Genomic DNA, 26,458 nt, shown 5'->3' with positions numbered 1-26,458 from the left:
ATATAGATGTTCATTATATAACTATTTGTTATCCTGTACCTGTAAGTTTATGTAATTTTGTGTATATTACATTTCATAACTAAAAAGGTTATACAAGAAGATTTATATGACTAGCATATATAATATACAATAATATGGGTGAAAGCAAAAAGAACAGATTCATATCTGCTTATAAATGGTTATAACATGTGTGGAACAGTACACAATTAGAGAATTGATTGCCTCTGTGGATGGAATATAATAGCAGGGGTATAGGAAGGGAAGGAGACTAACTCTTGAATATAAACTCTTTCATATCCTGTGAATTTTGTCTCATGGTTATATATTATTTGTTTATAAAATTTTAAAAAAGAAAAACAAAAAGGCTAATAATCACAAGCTAAAAGGACAATAGTTTTTAATACTTTATTTTGGAAAGAAAAAGTGAGGCTGATTTTTAAAAAGAAACAATATTAAAGGAAAAGATTGTTAGAGAGGTTTAAAAAAGGAAAAATCAATAAAGTGCTATACAGAAGAAATCCACTTTTAACCTATCTATGTTTTTATATTAAAAAAAAAAAGAGTAGGAAAACCCATAACATTTAAACATTAACCATAAGAAAATTATAGTTAATTATTAATACCAAACAAAGATGACTAAAGAATCAAAAACATTATCAGGGACAAAGAACATTAATAATGATAAAGAAGCCAAACTATGAATAACACATAATAATTTAATGTGTATACACCTAATAACCACATAAAAATACCTGAAGCAAAACCTGATAGAACTGAAAAGAGAAACAGACAATCCTGAACCCTGGGTAGAAATTTCATTCTTCTTTCAGTAAGTAAGAGAATTAGTAGACAAAATAAATAAGGATTTTAAAGACTTGAACAATACAATCAACCAACTTGACTCAAATGGCAATTATGTAACACTCCAACAATAACTACTTCATTCTAAATCAATGTGTGACATTCAATGAGAGAGACTGTATGCTGGGCCATAAAGCAAGTCTAAACAAATTTAAAGGAATGATAGCATATAGAGCATGTTCTCTTATCACAACCAAATTAAATTAGAAATTAATAACAGGAAGATATTAAAAAATTTCTTAACACTTAGAAGTTAAACATGCTTCTAAATAATCCATGGACCAAAGCAGAAATCACAAGTATATATTTTGAATTGAGTAAATTTGTCGGATAGCTACAGCAGTCATTAGAGGGAAATGTATAAGTTTAAACGTGATGAAAAAAGCAAGGTACAATATGTAGAGTATGCCTACCTTACACTGAATATGAGGTTCATTGCTTTATCCCGCCTAGAACAGTGCCAGGTATATAGTAGCCACACTATTTGTTAAGTAAATGAGTATGCCAAGGGGTAGAAATATACATACATGTTTATAATACAGTGAAATATTTTAAGAAGGATATACTAGAAACTGGTAACAGATTTTGTTGGGGACTAGGGGTGGGTCCTGAGTGATAGGGTTAAAGATTAAAAAAAGATAAAATTTATTATATCTATATATCACTCAAAAAATGCCAATAAAAATTTACATGTATTAGTCACAAATATCTGTCAGTGAAGCTCCTATTTACCTATTACTTAACTTGATCACTGCCTTGCATGCAAGAATAAGAATCATGGTGATAACTGCCACTTACTAGGTCCCTATAATACGCTTGCTATTGTTCTGCAAGATTACTTTCTTTCATTTCTCTCACCTTCAAACATACAGTCCATTTTTTTAAGTCTTGTGGACTTCTGGAGAACATAACTTAGCATAAGAAATACTTTCCTCTGCATGTTCTAAAGTTTAAAAAACTTGTGTTAGTTTAAGTTTTTCTCCCACTAGATGGCACCCTCACTTAATCAACAAAAGGCTGACAGTCAAATCGGTCCTTTTCCACAATCTGCAGAAAACTGTCCAATAATCAAGTCTATCAAAAGAAAATGTGAATCTTTAAAATCTTTCCAAAGGCATGTGTGGGTCTTATTCCAGATGCACAAAAACAGCTTCTAAAACAATATTGCCAATCCACCACGGTGGGTGAAAAAATTCATTAATGATAACTGGATGTTCCACTCTTTAATTACTGTTGGTCAGGCATGGTGGTTCATACCAGTTATCTCCACACTGGGGAGGCTCAGGAGGAAGGATCCCTTGAACCCAGGAATTTGAGATCACCCTGAGAAAGAGAGAGAGACCTCGTCTCTACAAAAAAAAAAATTAAAAATTAGCTGGGCATAGTGGCACATGCCCATAGTCCTAACTACTCCAGGGGCTGAAGCAGAAGGACAGCTTGAGCCCAGGAGGTCAAGGCTGAGTGAGCCATGATTGTGCCACTGCACCCAGGCCTGGGCAACAGAGCAAGACCCTCTTTCTCAAAAAAGGAAAGTAAAAGTACAATATTACCAAGTGCCCCCTCCCTTTTTTTAGACAGAGTCTCCCTCTGTCGCCTAGGCTGGAGTACAGTGGTGTGGTCTTGGCTCACTGCAACCACAGCCTCCCAGGTTCAAGCTATCCTCCTACACCGGGATTACAGGCACACACCACCATTCCAGGCTAATTTTTGTATTTTTAGTGGAGATGGGGTTTTACCATGTTAGCTAGGCTAGTCTCAAACTCCTGACCTCAAGTGATCCACCCACCTCAGCCCCCCAAAGTGCTGGGATTACAGGTGTGAGCCACCATGCCTGGCCCCAAGCACTTTTATTAAAGAGAATTATAGTATTACACAGTAACAGTGTGTGCTATGGACTGAGTGTGTTCCCCAAGTATGTTAAAACTTAATTACCAGTGTGATGGTATTTAAAGGAGGGGTCTTCAAGAGGTGATTAAGTCATGAGAGCATGGAAAGGATTGGGGCCCTTAAAAAAGAACTTGAGGAATTGGCATCATTCCCGTCTATTCCTTCCGCCATATGAGGATACAGCAACAAGACACCATCTTGGAAGTCAAGATCTGGCTCTCACTAGACATTCAACCTGCTGGAACTCTGATGTTGAACTTGCAACCTCTAGAACTCTGAGAAATAAATTTCTTCTGTTTACCTAGTCTCAGGTATTTTGTTATAGCAGCACAAATAGACTAAGACACAGTGATTCTAGACTACTTATGTAGACTTTAGAAGCTATAGGAAATAGTTACTAATGGTATGACTCAGTATATAAAGAACAAGACCTCATTCTGTTTCCAGCAACAATACATTTTAGGATCTACTGACACTCTGAATACAACAAATACGCTAGGAGGAAAAAAAGAATATCTTATTAGATGCATCAGTAAGCTGGCTTTCACCTTGAGTGCATTTGCTAAACCTAGTGAACGAACAGGAAACAGGAGACCAAGCTCATAGTTCAACTAGAGTGAGGGCTCTAAAAAGAAACTGCTCTAAACAACAGAGCTGGGACAAACATATCTACACAGAGCAAATGTGAATTTACAATCTCATCTGCTGTCGCCCACTGCTCCAATTCAGTTTAGAACCTTGGTGCTGAGTAGTCAAACACATACTTCCTCTCTAACTCCACCCCATCTCCAATAAGCATAAGACAGACCCCAAACATACAACCCTGATTTACAACGCCAGGGGGACAGGAAAAAACCTAAAGTCAATAATGTAAAAATAACCCTTCAACACACTCTTTGGTAACACTGTGGGAAAACAGGTATTCTCATTCTGTTGTTGGTAAGAAAGTCAAATGGTACGAGGAGAATTTGGCAATAACCAGTAATGTTGCCCTCTCCCTCCCTTTCTCCATCCCTCCAGAACTGGCCTCAAGCAATCTTCCTGCCTTGGCCTTGCAAAGTGCTGGGATTACAGGTAGAAGCCACCAAGCCCAGCCCTCATTAACCCTTTGTCCATCAGTCCTACCTCTAGCAATATAAAATGACATTACACATATGCAAGAATATTCAACACAATATTTGTAATAGCAATAAAATTCAAATGAGCATTATATAGAAATGTAATTATCGATACAATGTATTCTACATGAGAATAAAAAAACTTACATTTGCAATATACTTATTAGTCTAGGCTGGGGGTGTGTGCAGAATCAATCAAATACGTGTCTAAGAAAGTTGGTGCACATGTGTGTACAGCCATAAAAAGGAAGGAGAAATCTCTTTATAGAAGTGATTTCCAAGACAGAATTTTTAACTGAATAAAAGCAAAGTATAGAACAATATCTAGAATATGCTAACTTTGGCATAAGGGTGAATATATTCATATCTAATATATTCAAAATAACCCCAAAGATAAAAAGAAAATGGTCATCTATCCACAAAGGAAGATGACAGAAGAAAAAACATAAACCCCTGTTATCTTAAAATATACATAAGAATTACTAAAAACTTGGTAATTTTTTGTATAACTAAAACACAAAATTAAACTAAACAAGGGAAAAAGAAGCAATCCTCCTCAAAACTGAAAAGAAGAAAACACTGAAATCTGGTTGTATGTCAAGTTAGTAACATAAAAGGAGAAACTAGCCACTACTAGTGACTTAAAAAACAACAGTATTTTGACTGTACATTTCTCATAAGATACATTCTAAAAGAAAAGAAAATGTAATCAAATTTTAAGCTGCATTTAGAAATCTACTGCTTAGTAGTAAAGTTGGTGTTAAATGCCTTCACTGCTAAATTATACCAAACATTTAAAGAGCTAATATTAATTACTCTCAAATTCTTCCAGAAAATCAAGAGGGGGGATTTCTTCCAAACTCATTTTATGAGGTTAGCATTACACAGATAACAAAATCAGTCAAAGACACTACAAAAAAGAAACTGCAGGCCAATATCCCAGGTGAACACAGATATAAAACTCCTTAACAAAATACTAGCAAACCAAATCCAGCAGCACATCAGATCACTTGCCATGATCAAGTAGGATTTATCCCAGAGATGCAAGGATGACAAAATGTACACAAATCAATAAACATGATAATTCAAAAAAAAAAAAGGACAAAAACCATATGATCTCAATAGACACACAAAAAAAGCATCTGATAAAATTCAACATCCCTTCATGATAAATATTCTCAACAAGTTAGGCATAGAAGGAATGTAACTAAACACAATAGTGGCCATCAACAACAAACCCACAACCAACAACATACTGAATGGGGACAGTCCATTTCCTCTAAGATATGGACTAAGACAAGGATGTTCACTTTCACCACTTTTCAACATAGCACTAGTTGGAAAGAAGGGAGTCAAATGGTTCCTGTTTGAAGACAACATGATCTTATACATAAAATCTGAAAACCTCTTAGAACTGACAAACAAATTCAGTAAAGATGCATGACACAAAATCAACATACAACAATCAGTAGCATTTCTATGCCCAGGGAAAGTAATAAATAAAGAAATCAAGAAAGCAGGCCAGGTGTGGTGGCTCACGCCTGTAATCCCAGCACTTTGGGAGGCCGAGGTAGGTGGATCACCTGACAACGGGAGTTCAAGATCAGCTTGACCAACATGGAGAAACCCTGTCTCTACTAAAACTACAAAAAAAATTAGCCAGGCATGGTGGCCTGTAATCCCAGCTACTTGGGAGGTTGAAGCAGGAAAATCACTTGAATCTGGGAGGCGGAGGCTGCAGTGAGCCAAGATCGCACTCCAGCCTGGGAGACAGAGTGAGACCCTACCTCAAAACAAAACAAATAAGAACTACCATTTGACCCAACAATCACATTACTGGATATATACCCAGAGGAATGAAAATCATTCTACCATAAAGAGCAAGATGCACATGAATGTTCATTGCAGCAGTACTCGCAATAGCAAAGACATCGAATTGGAATCAACCTAAATGCCCATCGGTGACAGAGTGGATAAAGAAAATATGGCACGGATACCTCATGGAATGCTATGCAATCATTAAAAAAACAAAGAACAAAAGCAAAACGAGATCATGTCTTTTGTGGGAACATGGATGGAGCTGGAGGCCGTTATCTTTAGCAAACTAATGCAGGAACAGAAAACCAAATACTGCATGCTCTCACTTGTAAGTGGGAGCTAAATGATGAGAATTCATGAATACAAAGAAGAGAACAACAGACACTGGGCCTACTTGAAGGTAGAAGTCGGGAGGAAGGAGAGGAGTGGGGGAAAAAAAAAAAAACAAACTCAGCTTAGTACCGAGGTGATGAAATAATTTGTACAGCAAACCCCCAGGACATAAGTTTACATAAATAACAAACCTGTACATGTACTCCCAGATCTAAAACTTTAAAAAAAAAAAAAAAAAAAAAAGAGAGAGCCACTAAAAAATTAAATAAAGTTTCTGTACAGCAAAGGAAACAGGGTAAAGAGGCCATCTGCAGAGTGGGAGAAAATATTTGCAAACTATTTATCCATCAAGAGATTTATAAAGAACTCAACAGCAAAAATCCAAATAATCTGATCAAAAATGGGCAAATAAACTGAATAGACATCTCTCAAAAGAAGACATATAAAGGGGCAACAGGTATATTTTTAAAATGCTCAACATTACTAATCATCAGGGAAATTAAAATTGAAATTATAATGGGATATTATTTCATGCCAGTTAGAATGGCTATTATCAAAAAGACAAAATAAGGATGCAAGGACACAGAAAAAGTGGAATTTTTATATACTGTTGAGAATATAAATTAGTACAGCCATTACAAAAAAGAGTATAGAGGTTCCTCAAAAAAACTAAGAATAGAATTATTACATGATCCAGCAATCACACTACTAGGTATACATATCCAAAGGAAAGGAAATCAGTATGTCAAAGAGGTATCTGCGCTCCCACGTTTATAACAGCACTATTCACTATAGCCAAGATACAGAACCAACCTAAGTGTCTACTAAGACTTGAATGCAGCCAGGCGAGGTGGCTCATGCCTGTAATTGCAGCACTTTGGGAGGCTGAAGAGGGTGGATCATGAGGTCAGGAGCTAGAGACCAGCATGGCCAGCGAGGTGAAACCCCAACTCTACTAAAAATACAAAAATTAGCTGGGCATGGTGGCGCACACCTATAATCCCAGCTACTCGGGAGACGGAGGAAGCAGAACCACTTGAACCTGGGAGGCGGAGGTTGCAGTGAGCTGAAATCACGGCACTGCACTCCAGCCTGGGCCACAGAGCGAGACTCCATCTCGAAACAAATGAACAAAAAACCAGCCAAACAAAAAGAGTTGAATGGATTTAAAAAATGTGACTTATATACACCATATACAGTTTACAGAAAACGATCTATATTTATAATAAATGTTTATGTACCTACAAATACAAGCTGTAAATTTGAAGGGTTTTCTTTTACTTCTAGGTAGAAGTAAACGTTATTACTGACAAAATATTCATAAATTGTTACACAATTTTAGAATTTAAAATCAAAATTAACCAATATTTTGTGTTCTCTGAGGGCTTACCTGAAAAATTTTTGTAAGGGCAGTTGATTCATGTTCCTGAATAACTTAACCTTTTAATCTTCATAATTATAATACTTTATAACTTATTGAAGACTGAGGAAAAGAAAGGCTAGGAAGTGGTTAAGAGCATAGACAAGAACAAAAGATTATAAGACCGAAATAATTATACACAAAGGACCTATTTTTTAGATTTCTAGTCTCTTTGCTTTCATTTTATTCTTGATTCAGATGTTAGCATATATATGAAAAAATACAAACCACAATTTATCTTTCATTGTTCAAGTACTATATCTCCCTGTTCAATACCCCAAATCCCAATAACTCACATTCATCAGCTAATTTTCATACTTCTGCACACCAACCATGGACAGTCAATTACTAAATGCTAGTCATAGAAACAGAAAGTCTTCTGCTTTTACAAGGGACTGTAAGCAAGGGAGAAGCCCTAAGAATGTTCTTCCTCCAAGAATTAATATTCTTTACTTCATGTAAATGATTATTTTCATCTGTTATTTATTGAATTAGTGTAGTAGCTCTCGTGAGTTAGAGTTCTTAAAAGTTTGTGTAACTTTCGAAACTGAATAGCTAATTATTGAGATCTTATGTGTCAGAAACTGTTCTAAGAAATTTACATGTATTAACTCATTTAATCCTCACAAAAATCTTATGAAGTAGGTAATGCTATTATTTTCATTTTATAGAGAAGGAAATCGAGGCACAGAGAGGTAACATGCCCAAGAATGGGGGCAGTTTGCCTTTGGAGCAACATTCTTAACCCTGTCATATTCTACTTCCGTGCCTTCATGTGCTGTACATAAAATTATAAATGTCTGTGGCCAGCAAATTTCTGCCTGGGAACATTCCCTTAAAATTCACATTCTGTCATCATTTACTAATGCTAAGCCTCGTGGATTTAGTCTATGTTCTTGCAAAGTCATGCTGAAAACACAGAGGAGGTACAGCAATACCAAATGAGTCAATTTTGCTTACTGGGTCGGAATTAGGGATGGTTATTTTGAACAGTTTTATTAAGCAGTCAGAAATAAGAAGCCATAAAGAACAGCTCTCAAAACAAGAACTTCTATTGGTAGACTAAAATGGAAAAAATGGGGACACATACATAAAGACATATGTATTAACGTCTTCCAGGGATTAAACTGTTTACATTTAACTGAAACAATTTTGTCAAACAGAAATTCCATCTGATAAAAATATACAGCATGAGGACTATAGTTATTCTTATCCAGAAAAATCCTTCAAAATAAAGACAAAAATCCATGAACAGTGCAGACAAAAATCATATTTAGATTAAGCCATGGAATAGTTAGTGGACCACAGTAGAAGAAAACAGATGTACATCCCTGCAATATAGGATGCCTACACTGCTATAATGGATTACACGTCCATTAAACATCTGTGCCCAATTCTGGAGTATATTCCATTTTTGTCTTTCCTTGTTGGAAATACTTGTAAAAAGAGAGAAAAAAAATGCTTAACCACGGTTCATTCTAGATTTTTGCATCCTTATTATGTTGTATGTAAAAAAAGATAAATAAAGACAGGAGTCTGTGAAATTTAAGTTTAAAATGCTGGCTCATGAAACTGTGGCTATAGATTTAAAATAGTTGTTTACCATTTGCCTACTATTTCAGCCAATGTGACTGAAATGTGGAGAATAAATTTTAGAAAGCATACCTGCCCCTTGTTTAATTATGTAACTAATGTTTTCCAGCTTCTCAAATCAAAAATCCTAATGAAAGTACCAAATAAAGTTAGGGACTTATAGGATTAAGAAGATACCATAAATGTTATTTCCAATCTACAAAGATGATTAAAAATAATTTAGCACAGCCTTCTTAGTGCCTTAAATGCAAATTTTATTAGAGAAATAAGGCCATACAGAGCTGACTGCCATAGAATAACTGCTGTTAAGTTACAGTGTCCAATGTCCCACCTAGAGCACTTAAAACAATTGCTAGACTTCAACTCACTTAAAACAAGGAAAGGCAGACAGTGTGATAATGCAAATGCTTAAGTTACACCTTTGTGGTGAGGAAGAAGAAAACTTCCTATTTATCACTTCCTGGACACATTGTTTTGTTTTTCATTACTTCAGGGCTTCCAAGCACCTTGGCTTCCAAACAACTGGCTCCTTGCATCTCAGGCTCCAGTGACTGGCTTCCTGATAAAAGGCAGAGGTCTTACCCGACCAATGCTCTAAATTGAAAAGTGCTCCTTATTTCAGTACTATGAGGGGTCCCCAGACCCCAGGCCATGGACAGGTACTGGTCCGTGGCCTGTTAGGAACTGGGCCGCACAGCAGGAGGTGAGTGGCAGGCAAGCATTACCACCTGAGCTCCGCCTCCTGTCAGATCAGCAGTGGTATCAGGTTCTCAAAGGAGCGTGAACCCTGTTGGAACTGCGCATGCGAGGGATCTAGGCTACATGCTCCTTATGAGAATCTAATGATGTGAGATAGAACAGTTTTATTCCAAATCCATCCCATCCCCACCCCCCAATCCATGGGAAAACTGTCTTCCATGAAACTGGTGCCTGTTGCCAAGAAGTCTGGGGACTGTTGAGTTACGAATACAAACTAAAAAAAGAGAAACCACACAAGCTATTTAAAATAGAGGAAAATAATGTCAAAAGTCACTTATACAGAGGATAAAAGATATGAGAAGTCATCAAGAAGACAGTGACACAACCAGACTTTAGTAATGCCCAGAAGTAGCTGGCATTCCTAGGCTACTGCTACAAGAACCCAGGGCTGGGGTTACACAGTGGATGCTGGAATTACAGCATGCCTGTCCAGTGCGAATTGGAACCACAAAAGAAACAGCTTTTGTCAGTAACACACTAGAGATAAAGTAAGAAGGGAAGAAATGCCCTGGCTTCTCCTTTTCTTGAATCTTGGGATATTTAGAGTTTCCAGTGTTTCCTATTGGGTTCTCCAAACTCAGTAGAAGTCAGCCATCATTGGAGCCTGGGAAAGGCAGCCTTTGGGGTTAGCCCTCCTTAGTACAGAAGAAAGCAGAAGGGTACAAAAGGGATTTGAGGGCAAACAAGCCCAAGACCAGTACAACTTTCAATAAAGTTCACATTATAAAGACAATCTCATGAATTCATTCAATTCAGCTAATTGCAGTTATTATACCAGCTGGATCTAAGACATCAACTGCATATTAATAATTCTAGATCATCTTTCAGATTTAGAAGTGAAAAATCCTAGAACATCAATATCCAGAACTATAATTCTGCTAGGCAGAGCAAGAACTATCCCATTAGTTATTGTAATCAGATATGTAATTATGTTCAACTGAGGTAACAGAAAGTTTAGACAAGTCTTTCTTTTAGTTTGCCTATAAAATCTATGTTGGAGTAATTTAAAAGATGCATTTTCCAAGAAAAGTAAAATATTTGGCATAAACTATTTAAAATTCTTGTCATATATGCCTCAAGTGTGCTTTCTCAGAAGCATCTTTTCATAGACTTTAAAGAAATATTAAATTTTTAATTCATATCTAGTACTTCAATTAATGAGAAATCAGAGTCCTGATACAAATTGTTTGGTGTGAGAATACTGATATGATTAAAGATTGTATAAAGTGAATCTTAGCATTAAAAAAACAACATACTGTTTCACATACAAAATAGTAGCTGTCAACAATTGTGGCTTTCATCAGCTCTAGACTGAAACTCCCTATGCTACTGCATTAAATTTGAATACTCCAGAAGTTCTTTGAAATTTCTATTTTGCTAGGATTATAACTATTCATTCAAAATGTATTAAAAAAATTATAAAGCAAAATTCATTTTCAATTTTTTTTGATAAACCTATTTCATGAAAATATATCTACCAAATAGAACATTAAGAAAAAAATGATTTCAAAATAATTTAAAAATCTTTATTAGAAATGCTATCTAGTTTATTTCTGTCAAATTGACATATCAATAAATGAATTCAGCTGTCAAATACCATTAAGTTTTGTTTGTTTGAGACTGGGTCTCACTCTGTCACCCAGGCTGGAGTGCAGTGGTGTGATCTTGGCTCACTGCAACCTCCTCCTCCTGGGTTCAAGCCATTCTCCTCCCTCAGCCTCCGAGTAGCTAAGATTACAGGTGCCTGCCACCATATCCAGCTAATTTTTGTATTTTTAGTAGAGATGGGCTTTCATCATGTTGTCCAGGCTGGTCTTGAGCTCCTGATCTCAAGCGACCCACCTGCCTCAGCCTGCCAAAGTGCTGGGATTACAGGTGTGAGCTACCATACCCAGCCTGCATTAATTTTATTTTCCCATATATTTAAAAATAAATATTTTGTCTTGACTCGAGATTTTAACAGCAAATTATAAAGCTACGTAATATACCTTCCTTTTAGTATTTTAATAACAGCAATAAATTCTGTTTTATGTGATAACAGACATTGATTACATGGCCCAATAGATTAGAAAGATAGGACATTCAGTATGGTAATAGTGGCAACAGCATGTTAATTTTGATGAAACAGTCCTAATAAGTCCTTATTAGCCCTTGGAGGCTTTTGGGCAACACTTAGGTATCTAAAACTTTTCTGCAAACACTTAGGCATCTAAAACCAAACAAAAAATAATAATAAACTCTGATTAATTATGTATTTAGCATCTTAATACTTTTATTATTGTAATAGAGTAGAAAAATAATTTATTATGATTTTTAAGGTAAAAAGATAATTTATCACTTTTTAAAAATTATGAATAGCCAATAAATAAGCACCATTTCAGAATACACTACCATAAGAAGACTGTAGCTGTTTTTTAAAATTACACATTATAGCATCTAATGTAGCTATTTAAAAAATAATGTCACCATTCTGCCATGTATCAAATATAATTAAATTCAGGAAAACTATTATCTTATTCATTACTTAAAAAAATATTTTTTCATTTTACCAATGAAAGTAGTTTTTTTCTGTAAACACTCACCATCCACTCAGATATAATAACATCCACTTTTTCTACAGGAAGGTGAACTTCTTCAATCTTTCCTTTAATTAGTATAATAGTATCTTCAAGTTTATTTAGTCTGAAAATTATCACAATGAATTAGATTAGGTTAAACAGATTCTGAAAGCTAGTCAAATTACATAATTTTTTTTTGCCAACAACTCATATTGTTTTGTTTTAGGACCAGTTTTCTTTTTCTGAACTAATTTTTTAATATTTCTTTCATTGTCCATTTATGCCAGTAGCAAAACAGAATGTCGTCTCTTGGTCTGAAATGTATTTTGCCTATATACTTGGAGATATTTTTCTCTACATAGAGAATTCTGTATTGACAGTATATTGTTGTAGGATAGGAGTTGGTAAACCTCAGTCCATGGGCCAGCTATCTGTTTTTGTAAGTAAAGCTGGAACACGTCTGGGCCTTTTTGTTTACGTATTGTCTATTGCCTCTTTCACGCAGCAATAGCAGTTGAATAGTTGCAGTAGAGATCATATGTCCTGCAAGTCTAAAATATTTCTACCTTGGCAGTTTAAGAAAAAGTTGCTCCATATTACAAAAGAACGGGAGGCTGAAAATATGTGCTGATCTTATGATCAAGCATATAAAAATATCTAATGAATGCCACTGGTCAAGGTTAAATAATTTTTGATAGTGATAGGATCTTAGGTTTTGTATGACACTTAATGTTTTGTTGTTGATGATAATGTCATTATTGTTTATAGATACCTGTATAACTTTCACAAGCATTTGATCCTAATAGCCTGTGAAGTAAATAGAGTCAGTATTGTCATTCTCTTTTGCATATGAGCAGCACAGGTGCAATGAAATTATCTTTGGAACACCTACTGAAAAATTAGCTTGATTCTAATGTAAAGAAATATGATAAGGTAATAAAAAGAATATCTTTAAGTAATTCTCTTAACTAATCCAATAAAAATGAAATTATCAACTTTTTCTGAGGGGAAATCTTAAAAGTAGCAATTTAACTTTCACTTCATGATACAGGGACATCATAAACAGCAAAAAGTACGTGGAAGTTCATACAATGAACACCTAATCAAGTGCATTTAAAGTCAGTAATAAAACAAATCTAAAGTTCACCTAGAATATACGGATGGCAGCTTATGGGGGAGAAGAAACGAATATCCTAGTAGATATAAGTAGGTACAATATACACTATTCATTTACTTTCAGTTCAATATGTCATCAAAGTATACATATTTATTTCTCTTTTGCTCCCTAAGCACAGTGAAATTACAGTAATACAAAATGTAAGATACTGATAAATGCATGAAGATTTTGGAAAAAATCCAAAATAACCTCATAATTTAGTGAGAGAAAAAAATCCAAAGAATCTCATAATTTAGTGAGAAAAAAAGGGAATGACATTATATTGTACACCTGCGAAGAAGGACCCTGTACTCTGTGCACATGCCAGTGAACATGATAGTGGAGGTGAAGCCATTCTTTACAACACAAATGCCTGGAGGCAAGAGGTGTACAAAGTGGGAGTGATAAACGGGCAAAAACATTACTGGGGTAACTGTAAACTGACCAGTCTCCACCCTCTCCCCTCAGAGACACAACCTATGCCTTTATTAAAGAATCTAGTCCTTCATTCACAAATGTTAACAAAATGCAAGAATTCCTAACCATATGAAGCTGGGGGCAGATTTACACACATTCCATGAGAAGTAAATACTACCAAGAAGGTATGGGGCATAGACTTGGAACCATAACAAGGCTATTCTATGAGCTGCTCCCTCCCAAATGTATCATCTTTATTTACAGATGTGTAGCTGTAGAATTATTAACACTGAGGACATTTATTGTTTGAAATTAGCAATAACTCAGTTCTAATAAAGTGAAAAAAGATAAAAAGAATCATCTGGAATCTATCAGAAACAATGGGTTTTTAGGTTTTGGTGACGATGATTTACCTGGTTTTGAATATATCATGTCCTGAGTCTTAAAAATTGATTAATTCTTCATTGAATAAGTATTCACACTGAATGCCTAGGATGTGTTGGGTTCCCTCCCAGCTAGTTGGGACACATTAATGAATGAACAAAAGAAAAATTCCTGCCTTATCATGAGAAGCTGATATTTTATTTAAGTTTACATTACTCTGGATTTCATCTCCTGGGACCTAAGACTTTTGAGAGTGGCAAGAAATATACCAAATTTTGACAGTGATCTCTGATAGTAGGATCATATGTAATTTATCTCTTGTATGTCTTCCCAACACAAAAATAACCTTCTTCCCCCTCTTTCTTCCTTTTTTATTTAAAGTAGAAGAGAATCAAGTGGGGAAATCAGTCTGGCTGCACTACTGAGAACAGATGACAGAGAGTAGTTGGAGGCAAAGACAAAGTACAAACAACTGGTCCAGTTAAGTGAAGATGCACTAATTCAGGTGAGAGATCTAAGAATGTAAAGGAAGGCATGAAAAACATCATGGATAGAAGAGAGACACATTTGAGAAACATTAAGGATACTCAACAGAACTCTGTCTCCAACAGATATGTTGAGTAAAGGGGAAGAAATGTCAAGTATGAATCCCAGGTTTACAACTTGGAAAAAAAGAGTTAACGCAGCAGGTCTGTTTTGTTTTACTCAGTTCTTGCGTAGATCTCTATGGCCATGGCAGTGATTCTTGATCAAACTCTAAAAACACAAATTCCTAGACCACTTGAATGATTACAGAATAATGATGTTACTCTATTTACCTGACACAGTAGGTTCAGATGAACCAGGTTGACAACATGTTTAAAGTAAATATTAAGATTCATCATGCACACTTGTTACTTGGTTTGAGTATATGCCACGGCTGGTCACATGGCAGAAATATGCCTACTTGACCAGCTAACTTTGAGAACTACAGTCTCTAAGACTCAAGCACATTTTCCTGGGTAGAGATATCTCACATGTGCCTCTGAGGTTTGAAGCTTGGAAGAAAATGTCTTGTGTAATTCTTGTGGTAAAAGAGAGAGAAATACCTTGGAAGTTTACCTGTGACCTCTTTGCCTATGGGTATCTCTTTTCTGCTGTTTTTGCACTGTACCAGTTTCTGTAATGTTAGCTATGAGTACAGCTTTATACTGAATTCTGTAAGTTCTTCCAGTAAATCACTGAACTAGTGGGTGGTCATGGAATGTTCCCCATAAAGACAGAACCACTGGGTGAATCAGAAATTAAGGGGGCTTGGGGGTATACTAGCAAGGGAAATAAATTTAATTTTCCTGTAAGATGTCTTAATCACCTCATGACTTTCACCAGAGTTCTATGGCTTTCAAAGAACAAATGTTTTAAAAAACTATTTTAGCCTCATCAGTGGTTCAAATTTCTCTTTGGCTTTAATTCACATTTCTGTTATTTCTATTAAATTTATAAACAAAATATGAAGCAGCATCCCTTATTTCAAGAATTTTTGCTGGTGTATTTTGTAATCCTTTTCCAAAATACACACACACACACACACACACACACACAGAGATCTTTAAAATCATTGCTTTAAGATCCTTTACTTCTATTCGAAAACCTTAACTAAGCATCTACTATGTGCATCAGACACTTTGTTAGGTGTTAGGAATAAAAAGATGAAGACAAAGCTCCTGTCCTGTCCTCATGTCTAGAGAAAGACACTTACATAAGCATGACAATAAATAAAAATATTCTTTAGGCTTTTCTTAATGTTTCCTTTCTAGACACAGGCAATATAAAAGATTGCATCTTTTATGTCATACCGAGATTGAGTGTACTGCATTGTGGCCATATGATGGATCAACCTTCTCCTAAAAACTCTTCAATAACATTTGAAAGTCTGAATAATGAGCTATTCCTGTGTCAATGAGAAACCAAAGACATTCAGGATGATGGTAAAAATATTAAACAGAAGCTACCTGTGCTTCCTGAGGGTAGTAAACACAGTATACAATTGTCTGACAACTGAATAGCTTTGCTATCCTTAGGTAAGTTTATGTTGCTGAAATGATCTTTCACCGCAGAGTTCAAAGTATGATAGCAAGAATAAGAAACAATTTCTCATTCTCTTCCATATATCACTTTGAGACCTATTTGCCCTTACTAACATAACATCTCAGAAAATCTATATTGTTTTATTCATGTCTGCAACCTCAGAAGAGCCAGCCCAATCTTCTTAAAATCTGATATACTGTCAGTTTACAGTAACAACCAAAATTTATCCCATCCTAAACTCATTTCTTTAGAAATGCTAGATTACCTTTTTAAATAAAAGAGATTAAAAATTGTTAGTAGTAATAGTATTTATTATTATTTTTGGTACAGACAAGTCTCACTATGTTACCCAGGTTGGTCGTGAACTCCTCGTCTCAAGGGATCCTCCTACCTAAGCCTACCAAAATGCTGGGATTACATGTGTTTAAGCCACCATGCCTAGCCAAAAATTATTTTAAACATAATCCAAGGATTGTTAAATTGTATGTGTTTGAAAGAATAAGAGACTTTGTATTTTGAAAATATCTTTTAGAATTTAAAGTGTCTTTTATGGATGTAGGCTTGTGGAGTTTAACAGAAGAAACTGTGCTATATATAGACTTCTGACAGAGAAAAGGGCCTCAGAAGGGATAAAGACAACTTAGAGCCTGCTAACCAGAAGAGCTGCTTTTGTTGACTGATGATAGTTATAGAAAGCTCCAATATGCAAGAATAGATAAGTATCAGAGAAGCCGAGAATAGAGTTCAAGAGAGGCAAGTGAGCACAGAGTATGACGAAAGCTCCAAGTTTTATGGTATAAGAGAATAGAGCTCACAAAATAAAGACAAAAGAGTAAGTCCTATTTTGACAAGATAGCTGCAATAAATGTCCATTTTAGAGACATAACCACCCAAATGTAAAATATTATTTGAGGCATTGATGCCAAGCCAAACATATAACCACTACTAATAATTAACATGATTATCATTACTGCTAACATTCAGTAAGCAGTTACAGGGCTAGTCATTTTGCAAAGCACCATAATGGATACAATTCCTATAACAATCTTATGAGATAGACATGATCAACCTCAGTTTATAAATGAAGAAATCAGGGCTTAAAGGGGTTACGTAATTTGCCCATAATTATAAAGCTAATTGTGAAAGAAAAATTAGCACTCAAGTCATGTCTGGATGCTGAGATGAGCATGCTCTGTGGCCTCCTCAACTGGTTAGAATAATGAGTCAGTAAACTGTGGGGATATTAACAATTAACTGTTTCCTGCATATTCTTTTAGAAGTACATTTACAGAGGAATAGAAGGTATTTTACTCCACAGTATAATTTTAAAATTTCAAGTGGAAGACAAAGAGAGATCCATATGAACACTATAAAAATAACTGCCTTTTCACAATATAAAAAAGGCAAAGAAAATTTCTGATGAAACAGTACAATGCTTATCCAAAACAAAAAGGGCCAGCTTTTCAAACTATCTATAGGTTCTAAGTAATGCTAACTACTGAATATAACCAATACATCCCCTGTAAGTAGTTAAAAGGAGATAAGGATGAGGACAGACTGTGAAGTCAGGCTGCCTGAGAACCAATTCTGACCCTACTACAGAGACAGTCTCACTATGTTGCTCAGGCTAGAGTATGCTGGCTATTCACAGGTGCAATCCAAGCCCACAAATAGCCTGGAACTCCTAGTCTGAAATGATTCTCCTGCCTCAGGCACACAAGACCACGCTCAGCCTCTTAATCTCTATAAAAGGTGTAATAATCTACATCAAAGGAGGTTCAGTTATCACTGCATGAAAGGAGATTCAGTAAAAAGAACTAAATTAATGTTGGCAGTTTTACTATTAAATTGGGATCTATAAAGACTGAGTGCTAAATCATTTTCAATAAATGTTATCATGCAACAACACTCAAATGTATTAGGACACATTTACTGATATAATGTATAAGTTTTACTTCAAAATAGTCTAACACAAACAAACACAAAAAACAAACAAAAAAGTGGGAGGGAAATAGATCAAAAAAGATGGCAAAATAATTGATAAATGTTGACGCTGGGTGATAGGTACACAGGAATTCATACCATTCTCTCTACTGTCACGTATGGCTGAAAATTTCAAAAATCCTTTTAAGGAATTCTCAGGAATAACTTTGATATTTCAAAGCAAAGGTGGGGGGTCAGACTACATAACTATTCTACAGTTTTGTGAACAAAATTTTAATAATTTATATTTTTGCAAAATGTATCTGGTAAACAATTGCTTCCCTCTGCTCTGATGACCATGACTCTGGTAATGACTGGCAAAAATACTGTCTATAATAAATCTTAAACATGGCCATCTAGCATGAGGTAAGACAAAGATCTATACAAATATCACTAGATCTTGATAACAGCTATAGTCTTTGATAGTTTCCATCTGAAAAGAAAACTAGAAATTGAGTGACAAGGTATTCAACAGAGTACTAAAAACTGTGAGATTAATAGTAAGTCTGCTTCTTTAGTCCTTTAAATACATCTACTTGCTCAATTTCTACACTATACAAGGGGGAAAAGAACATACACAGGAGCTTTATAGATAATTGGAAAAAACCAAGTCTTATGTGGATACAATTAAAGTAAAATCCATTACCACAAAGTCACAATACATGGCTGTTCCCTCTGAATCAACTGTGAACCTACTGTATAATAAAACTTTTCCTCATTAAGCTTCTAACTATATGCTCTCATGTACAATATCTTAAAATTATTTTTAATGTGATTTTTTTTTGCAAAAGCTTATTAATAGTAAATATGTGCTCTAGGAAAAATGTTCCCTTAGCTAAATTGGTATTTTTATTGAATATAAACTTAAATTTTAGTTATTTTGTTACACTCTCCATGCTTGGTAATCTTTGTCACACATGCTACTTCTCTGACTGCTAACATTACCGCAAGAAAATAATTATTTGCAATAGTGAAACTGGTTTTGATTTCTTCACTGCACTTCTTATCTATGGTTCCTTCCTATAACTATATCTGACACTCAAGCAAAGATTTCAGATATATTTTGGAGCTAGCAGTGAATCTTATAAAAATGACACTTTGCAAGATTAAGACGATGAACACTGGTAAGAATAAAATATTTGACACAGCAAAGACTAATTTGACATATTTGCTTCCTACTTCACTATATTAAAATTAGTGTTCAAAATTCAAAAATTTAATTTACAAAATGATCAGACTCCCTGTCCAAAAACACATATAGAAAAGACTGAAGACAAGTACTTTGACTCAATGACCTGAGACAGAGGATCCTTATCTAAATAAGTCACGTGTCTCTACCTATTCTATCCTAAGAATCTGTCAGAACTCAAATTTTAGGTTTAGATATCTTGAACCCTAATAATTTTAATGAAAAGCTATTATGCTAAATTGCTGGGTTTAAATCTCATTATCACTATATAAAAATCTTGTTAAAATACTTCTAGTTATGTGCTTACTTAGCTGAGATGACTTTAAGTCATATCAAAAACATGTTTGTACAGAATCCTGTTAAGTATTGCTAGAGACATTCTGTTAGCTCTGGCTTTATAAATGAAAGACTTAAAGATGAGACAGGAGGAGCAATTTATTGTCTTTGAGTACATGGAAAAGCATTCCTTTGTGACTGCAGATGTCACTTGCTGAATCAGGGACATATTTCTTTTACATTTCTGCTTTTGCCCACTGACGTAGAAGATGCTATCTTAACAGAATAAATACTAAAAAATGCAAATTGACACCCATCCTTTGATTGAAAGTATGTTGGCAGCTTTCCTGGAGACTTTAAAAACAAAGAATATTAATCTCAAACTACTCTGGGCTCTGCACCAGTGACAAATATACTTCAGAAGGTCTTCTAACTAATAAAAATATTTAGGATTTTGTGGGGAGAAAAAAGATTATTCTTAAATCTGGATAGAATTACTGTGATATCTTTAATATTTTAAAATACTTACAAAGTTTTTAATACTAGTATTAAATTATAAGATATACACAGACTGGCTGACCATTTATTTTGAAAAAAATCATAAAATATAATATTTTAAGTGATTGTTTTTGCTGGGAGCTCATCAAAATACTAGAAACACACAAATGCCACTGTCTTGTTCCGCCAAAACTGTTTACTCTAGATCAAAAGTAATATATTATGAAGTGTTTAGATGATCACAAAGAACAAGGGACTGAAAATCAATTTCCCTCTATCAATAATTTGTCAGAAAACATTTTCCTCATGATTTTAAGTAACTGAATGTTAAATGTATATATCAGAAACATTTTAAATACTTAATTAAGAAACTTGGACACTGTACACCCTAGCACTAAATATTAATATTATACATGATGAATTGTAGGTATAATCATTATATAAACATGTCTCTACAAAGACACAGGTAATCAGGACTTCTGTAAAATAAAATGAAACAATACAAAACAAATCAAAGTGAGTATTATAATTTCCTTCCATTTCTTTCACAGAGTTAAGAAATCAAAATGAGAGGACATCTAGTCCCATTTTATAGTAATAAAAAATGACTAATTCATAAATGTGCATGTTCTTTCCTAAGACTAGAAATTTAGAAATAGCTCATCATTTTACTATCAACAATAAATTTTTGAGAATTCTTCTAAAACAATCTCTTTTTTGGGACAGTGGTTCTCATATCTATTTGGATGGCAATGAACAAGCAATTGGGGATACTCTCTATGGAACCACCCAAATGATCATGTTGTACTTAACAGTATCATAAGAACTAGAAAAAAACTTTACTAGATATCTATCTATCTATCTATCTATCTATCTATCTATCTATCTATGTGCAACTCTATAATTACAATTGCAATGTGTGTGTGTATATATGTGTATGCATATATATATTCTCCAATACAAAAATCCCAACCACAAACTGCTATCTATGAAAAACCTAAACAAGTTCAGGGCAATTTTTTCATTAACACCGATTTGGTTTTTGTTAATAACAACCATAGCTTACGCTCCAAATATTTACTATGTGGCAAGCAATAGGCCAAACTGATTTATATGTGTATCTTACTGAGGGAAGGTGTTCTCTTTCCGGGTCCACGAGGGGGCATAGTTTTAAGCACAAGAACTTCCTAGCGCCATGCCCCACTCCCATCTCTCTCCATCCGGGAGATTTAATGGTTTGTGTTTGAATTTCGCAGGCACGGGAAGAAACTAAGAGTCACTCACTCCAGTAGAAGTTCTAAAGAACTCCTTTCATTGGCCTGGGGTCTTAGAGAAAGTGGGGGTTCCTCCCAGGTTAAAAGTCCCCTTCTTCCACACTCCTTCGGACTCCATGTTTGGATCCCCTTCCACAAACACTCCCTTTGTGGAAGCTGTTTTTCTCTATCCTAGATTTTCCCTCTGGAATCCCCTTCCACACTCTTTCATGGAAGCCTGTCTTCTCCTCCTAAACTCCATCTCTCTGTCTGTTCCCCAACACTCTAGTGGAAGCTGCTTTCCTCTCCTGGATTCCATCTTTCTGGATTCTCCCATTCAGTGTGAGAGCTATTTCTTTCTCTCTCCTTCTCCTGTTTCTCTCTCTCTTTAAATAAATCACTTTCTACAAACACTTTTGAGTCCAGCATTTACTGCACACTGCGCCGTGGTCCCCTCTCTCATTCATGAGAGGGCAGGAGACCAAGAACCTGGAGAAATGTCCTCTCAGGGGAGCTGAAGGCACCCTGAACCCTGGAACTCCAATATTACATTACTTAAAACTTCCCCATCTCAAATTATTTAGTATGTGATGGGCGATAGGCCAAACTGATTTATATATATGTCTTACTTATAACTTATGCGTCTTACAGCCACAAAAGACAGCCATTATTAGTTTCATTTGACAGTGAAACAACTGAGATTTCTAACACATTAGATGTACTCTAACCCAAGTTCAAAGTACTGGTTAAATGGTAGAGTGAGGACTCCATCCCAAGCTTGATTCAAACTTGTTCTTCTAATCACAACACTATTCTTCTACATTGCAAAATAAAATCTAAAGAAATTAAAGTATTTTACATAATCATATTTAAATTTTTAAACTAATCAGAAAAGACCAACATTAATCAAATTTAAAAAAATTTTTTTTGAGAAAGGGTCTCACTCTGTCCCCCAGGCCAGAATGCAGTGGCATAATCATGGCTCACTGCACCCTCTGCCTCCCCAGCTCAATCAATCCTTCTGCCTCAGTTTCCCAAGTAGGTGGGATTATAGGCATGTACCACCATGCCCGGCTAATTTTAAAATAATTTTTGTAGAGGACAGAGTCTCACTATTTTGCCGAGGCTGGCCTTGAACCCCTGGGCTCAAGTGATCCTCTCACCTCAGCCTCCCAAAGCACTGGGATTACAGGCATGAGCCACCATGCCCGGCCAACATTAATCAGTTTTAAGAGTGGAACATTAGTTTAAGTTGAAGAATCACTTAAAAGTTGCTATGAGAAGACTCCTATTAATTATGTATTCTGAAAATGACTCCTAAGTTCCAAATCTAATGTGCTTTTGTTAAGCACACAGGGAAAGAAATCCAGCTGTGTCAGCTGGATCTCAAATAAAGGCCTTCTTATTAGAGCATAAGCCAACTGTAAAATCAATCCACCCAGCTAAATACTCAAAAGACAGAGATTTTTAGAGAATAGATGTTTTAGGGGAAAATAAACTAAATCCACTCTGCCTTGTTTTTAGCAACTTTGGAATTTACTTAATTTGAAGGAGGTACATGGGCCAGCGTTGTCACAAAAGAAAAAGACAAATAACTCTTAGTCTTCAGTGTAATTGCTATTCGCTAAACAAAATATTACTAATATATTTAGTTCTATAGGAAGTCCTCTGTCAGTATTATCCTAAGTATCAATAATTTCTAATTTTATAATATTAGAATTAGTATATTTATAGCCATAGTCAGAAAGCCAGAAAACTATATAAAAATAATTCTTTCAATGATAACTACGAAAAAATTACTCAGCAGCACAGCTCAAATGTGTCTGGCTCAATTCAACTTAAAATCTTATTATTCTGGAGTGAAATTTTACAAAAAGACAAATGTCTTTAGTTTGCCTTAGAGAGCTACTAAAGACAAGAAAATCTGTTAAATAATCATTAAATTTTAAAATAATCTTAAATAAAGGCTTAAAATATGTGTACCTTATAATATCCATTGCCTGGTAAAGTATTTCAGATTGATCAACTCCCAGAACCTTCTTCGCCCCAGCTTTAGCAGCAAACATAGAGAGAATTCCAGTTCCACATCCAACATCCAAAACTACCTGTAGTAATAAAACAAACAAACAAAAACAGATGTTATCAAAAAGGTCTTTTATATTAAATTCTATCCATGTATTATGATGTTTCTGACTAGGAAAAGATCACAATAAAAATTTTAAATTTTACTAAACAAATACACAGTAATTCCTAATTGGGAAAACTGAAGATATTATTACTGTGAGTTGTTTTAAATTAATAACAGCATAGTTGGCCATTGTCTGTTGTAATTAGACCCAACAATGCTAAATTTGAGAGTTTATATTAAAACAATTATTTCTTAAAAAAAAAAAAAAAATTATGTCTGTAGCTTTAATAGAGAATTACTGTTTTTAATTTCCCTATTGTATGTATATTCTATTTTAGGCTAATTCTACATTTTAACAGAAATAAATTTTTTCAAGTTTGAGTGGCAGGAATTAACTTGAGCAGGATAGCCTGATCCAATACAATTTAAAAAGGGTTATAAAGTAATCAAGGATATGGAATATCACTACATCCTTCCTACCCCCAAAATTAAATATTCAGCCCATTTTAACAGTAAAGTGCAATAAAAACAAGTTAGCTGTAAAAATTCAGTAACTTGAGAGTTTAAGTTGTAAAAATGGTAATTCTTGGTGAAAGAAAAGTATTTATTAGAACCAAAAGCTTAAGATGCTATCTGGGGTGGGTGGGGACCAATTATTTATGTCAATAATTTAATATGGTTTTCCCTGGAATAGTATAGGGAGGCCTACTTAGTTCATAGTAAAAACAAAAGCAAGTCACCAAGGAAACACATTTAGCAAAATCCTTATAAGTACATTACTCTGTGAAATTACTGAAAACTAGCGCTTTAAATCTTTCATTATCAATGGCCTAAAAATCATATATACTTGTCCCAAAATATGAAATTATTTCAGTGCCCTCATACTGTAAGTATTCACTAAGCATTACTAAGTACCAGGAACTGATTTCAGTGATGGGGTACAGCAAAAAACAAGACCAAATCCCTGACTTAATGGCACATACAATCTTGTGAGAGAGACAGACAATGAATAAACAAAGAACATACAATAAGGTCAGGCAGCAAGAAAAATCAAGCAGAGCAGAGGTCAAGACCAGAGGAGAGGAGAAACACTCTTTCTTGTACCATCCTAGATAGGTCTGACAATACCTCTCTGATACATGTGAGCAGAGAACTGAATAAAGAAGAGTGTCATGCAAAGTTCTAGGAAAAGTACATTTTAGTCATGGAGGGTGTTAACTGCATGGCCCAATATTCCAGGCAAAGCCAAGATGGCCAGTGTGGCTGAGCTGGGTTCAGAAAGACGACACTTGGTGAAGTGAGATCACAGAGTACCTTGGATTTTACTCTGAGTAATGAGAAACTATCCTAAGAAAAATAAAACTAGAATTAAGAATCGATTCTACTGTATACCAATTTTTTTTCTCACTAGGCAACAGAATATCGTTTAAACATCAGGTACATTTCCTATCCTTTAAAAAAATTTTTTATGTACATTACAATTCAATACATGTTTTTCCTTTTACACATGATAGCATATTACACCCACTGTGCTACATATTGCTTTTTTTTTTCTTAACAATACAAATTAGAGATCTCTCCATATCAATTTATAGAACTCCTTTCTTTTATGTAGCTGTATAGGATTCCACATTATGGCTGTATCACAATCCAGTTCTCTACTGATGAACATTTTAGGTGTTCCCGAAATCTTAAGAGGACAATAAATGCTGTAAATAACCTCATATCTAAGCCCATTCCCATGAATCAGTAAATCTAAAGAATATATTCCTAGAAGTGAAAACACTTATGTCAAAAAGTATATACATATTTGTAATTCTGCTAGATATAACCAAATTGATCTTATGGGGCAATTCTGCTAATGAAGACTCCAATGAGCAATGAATTAGTACCAATTTCCTCACAGGTGAGACCAGCCTATGAAACACATAATGAAACTTTTGGATGTCTACCCATCTGGCAATCACAAAATAATGATATGTTAATTTAGTTTTAATACGCATTTCTCTTATGAGATTTAGCATCATTCCAGGTAGTCATCTGTAATTTTACGTGAACTATCTTCTCTCCATTTTACCACGCAGTTGCTAGTCCTTTCCTTATCAATCTGTCTTAGCACATGAGTTCTTTGTAAATTAAGATTAGCTCTCTATAATCCTCTATAGTATGACATGCAGTGTTTTCTCACAGCATGTATTTTTGTCTTTTGATTCTACTTACAGTGATTTTTGCTATGCCCAAATTCTTTACCTACAATTAAACTTATTAATCTTTTCTATAATGTCTTCTGGACTTTGATCATAATTAGATAGGCCTTCCCCAGTCTATCCCATTTCATTCCATTTCATCCTCATACATTTCCTTCCACTACATTCACAGTTTCATTAACATAGTTTGTTTTTAAACCATGGTATATACTAGAAGGCATGGTTCCAACGTTTTGTTCAAATGGCTGACCACTTGTCCTAATATCAGTTATTAAGATTTCCCCCACTGATTTGATATGTGACCTTTAACATTCATTTAAATATTTGTGTATATTTGCATTTATTAATGGATTTAAAATCAGTTCTGTTAATCTATATATTCATGTGCCACGAATTATTTTAGTTACTGAAGCTTTATAAAATGGTTTAATATCTAGTAAGTCTGGTCCATGCTCACTGCAAATATTTTTCCACATTGTTTCTGGAAAACTTTTTGTTTATTTTTCCATATAAGCAAGAGGTTGGTTTGTCTAGGTTTAAACGTCTTAGCATT

General features: G+C 34.8%; 1 protein-coding gene across 7 annotated transcripts in view; it reads right to left on the bottom strand.

Annotated features, from left to right (window-relative positions):
- PRMT3 (protein arginine methyltransferase 3) overlaps positions 1-26,458 on the bottom strand; it is a 127,810-nt gene that overhangs the window by 75,244 nt on the left and 26,108 nt on the right. For all 7 annotated transcript variants that reach the window (XR_001824290.2, XM_017525914.2, XM_017525912.1 and 4 more), the window contains 2 exons: positions 23,554-23,675; positions 12,372-12,471 (listed from right to left, as the gene is read on the bottom strand). Coding sequence is in view for 6 of the 7 variants with exons in the window: in XM_017525914.2 (XP_017381403.1) it covers positions 12,372-12,471; positions 23,554-23,675 (222 nt within the window). In the remaining variant the exon portion in view is untranslated. The remainder of the gene's footprint in view (positions 1-12,371; positions 12,472-23,553; positions 23,676-26,458) is intronic.

Source organism: Cebus imitator, unplaced genomic scaffold (genome assembly GCF_001604975.1).
Source record: "Cebus imitator isolate Cc_AM_T3 unplaced genomic scaffold, Cebus_imitator-1.0 Scaffold39, whole genome shotgun sequence".
Taxonomy (NCBI): domain Eukaryota; kingdom Metazoa; phylum Chordata; class Mammalia; order Primates; family Cebidae; genus Cebus; species Cebus imitator.
Note: the sequence above shows the minus strand (reverse complement) of the source record. Positions and strands in the feature narration are given on the sequence as shown.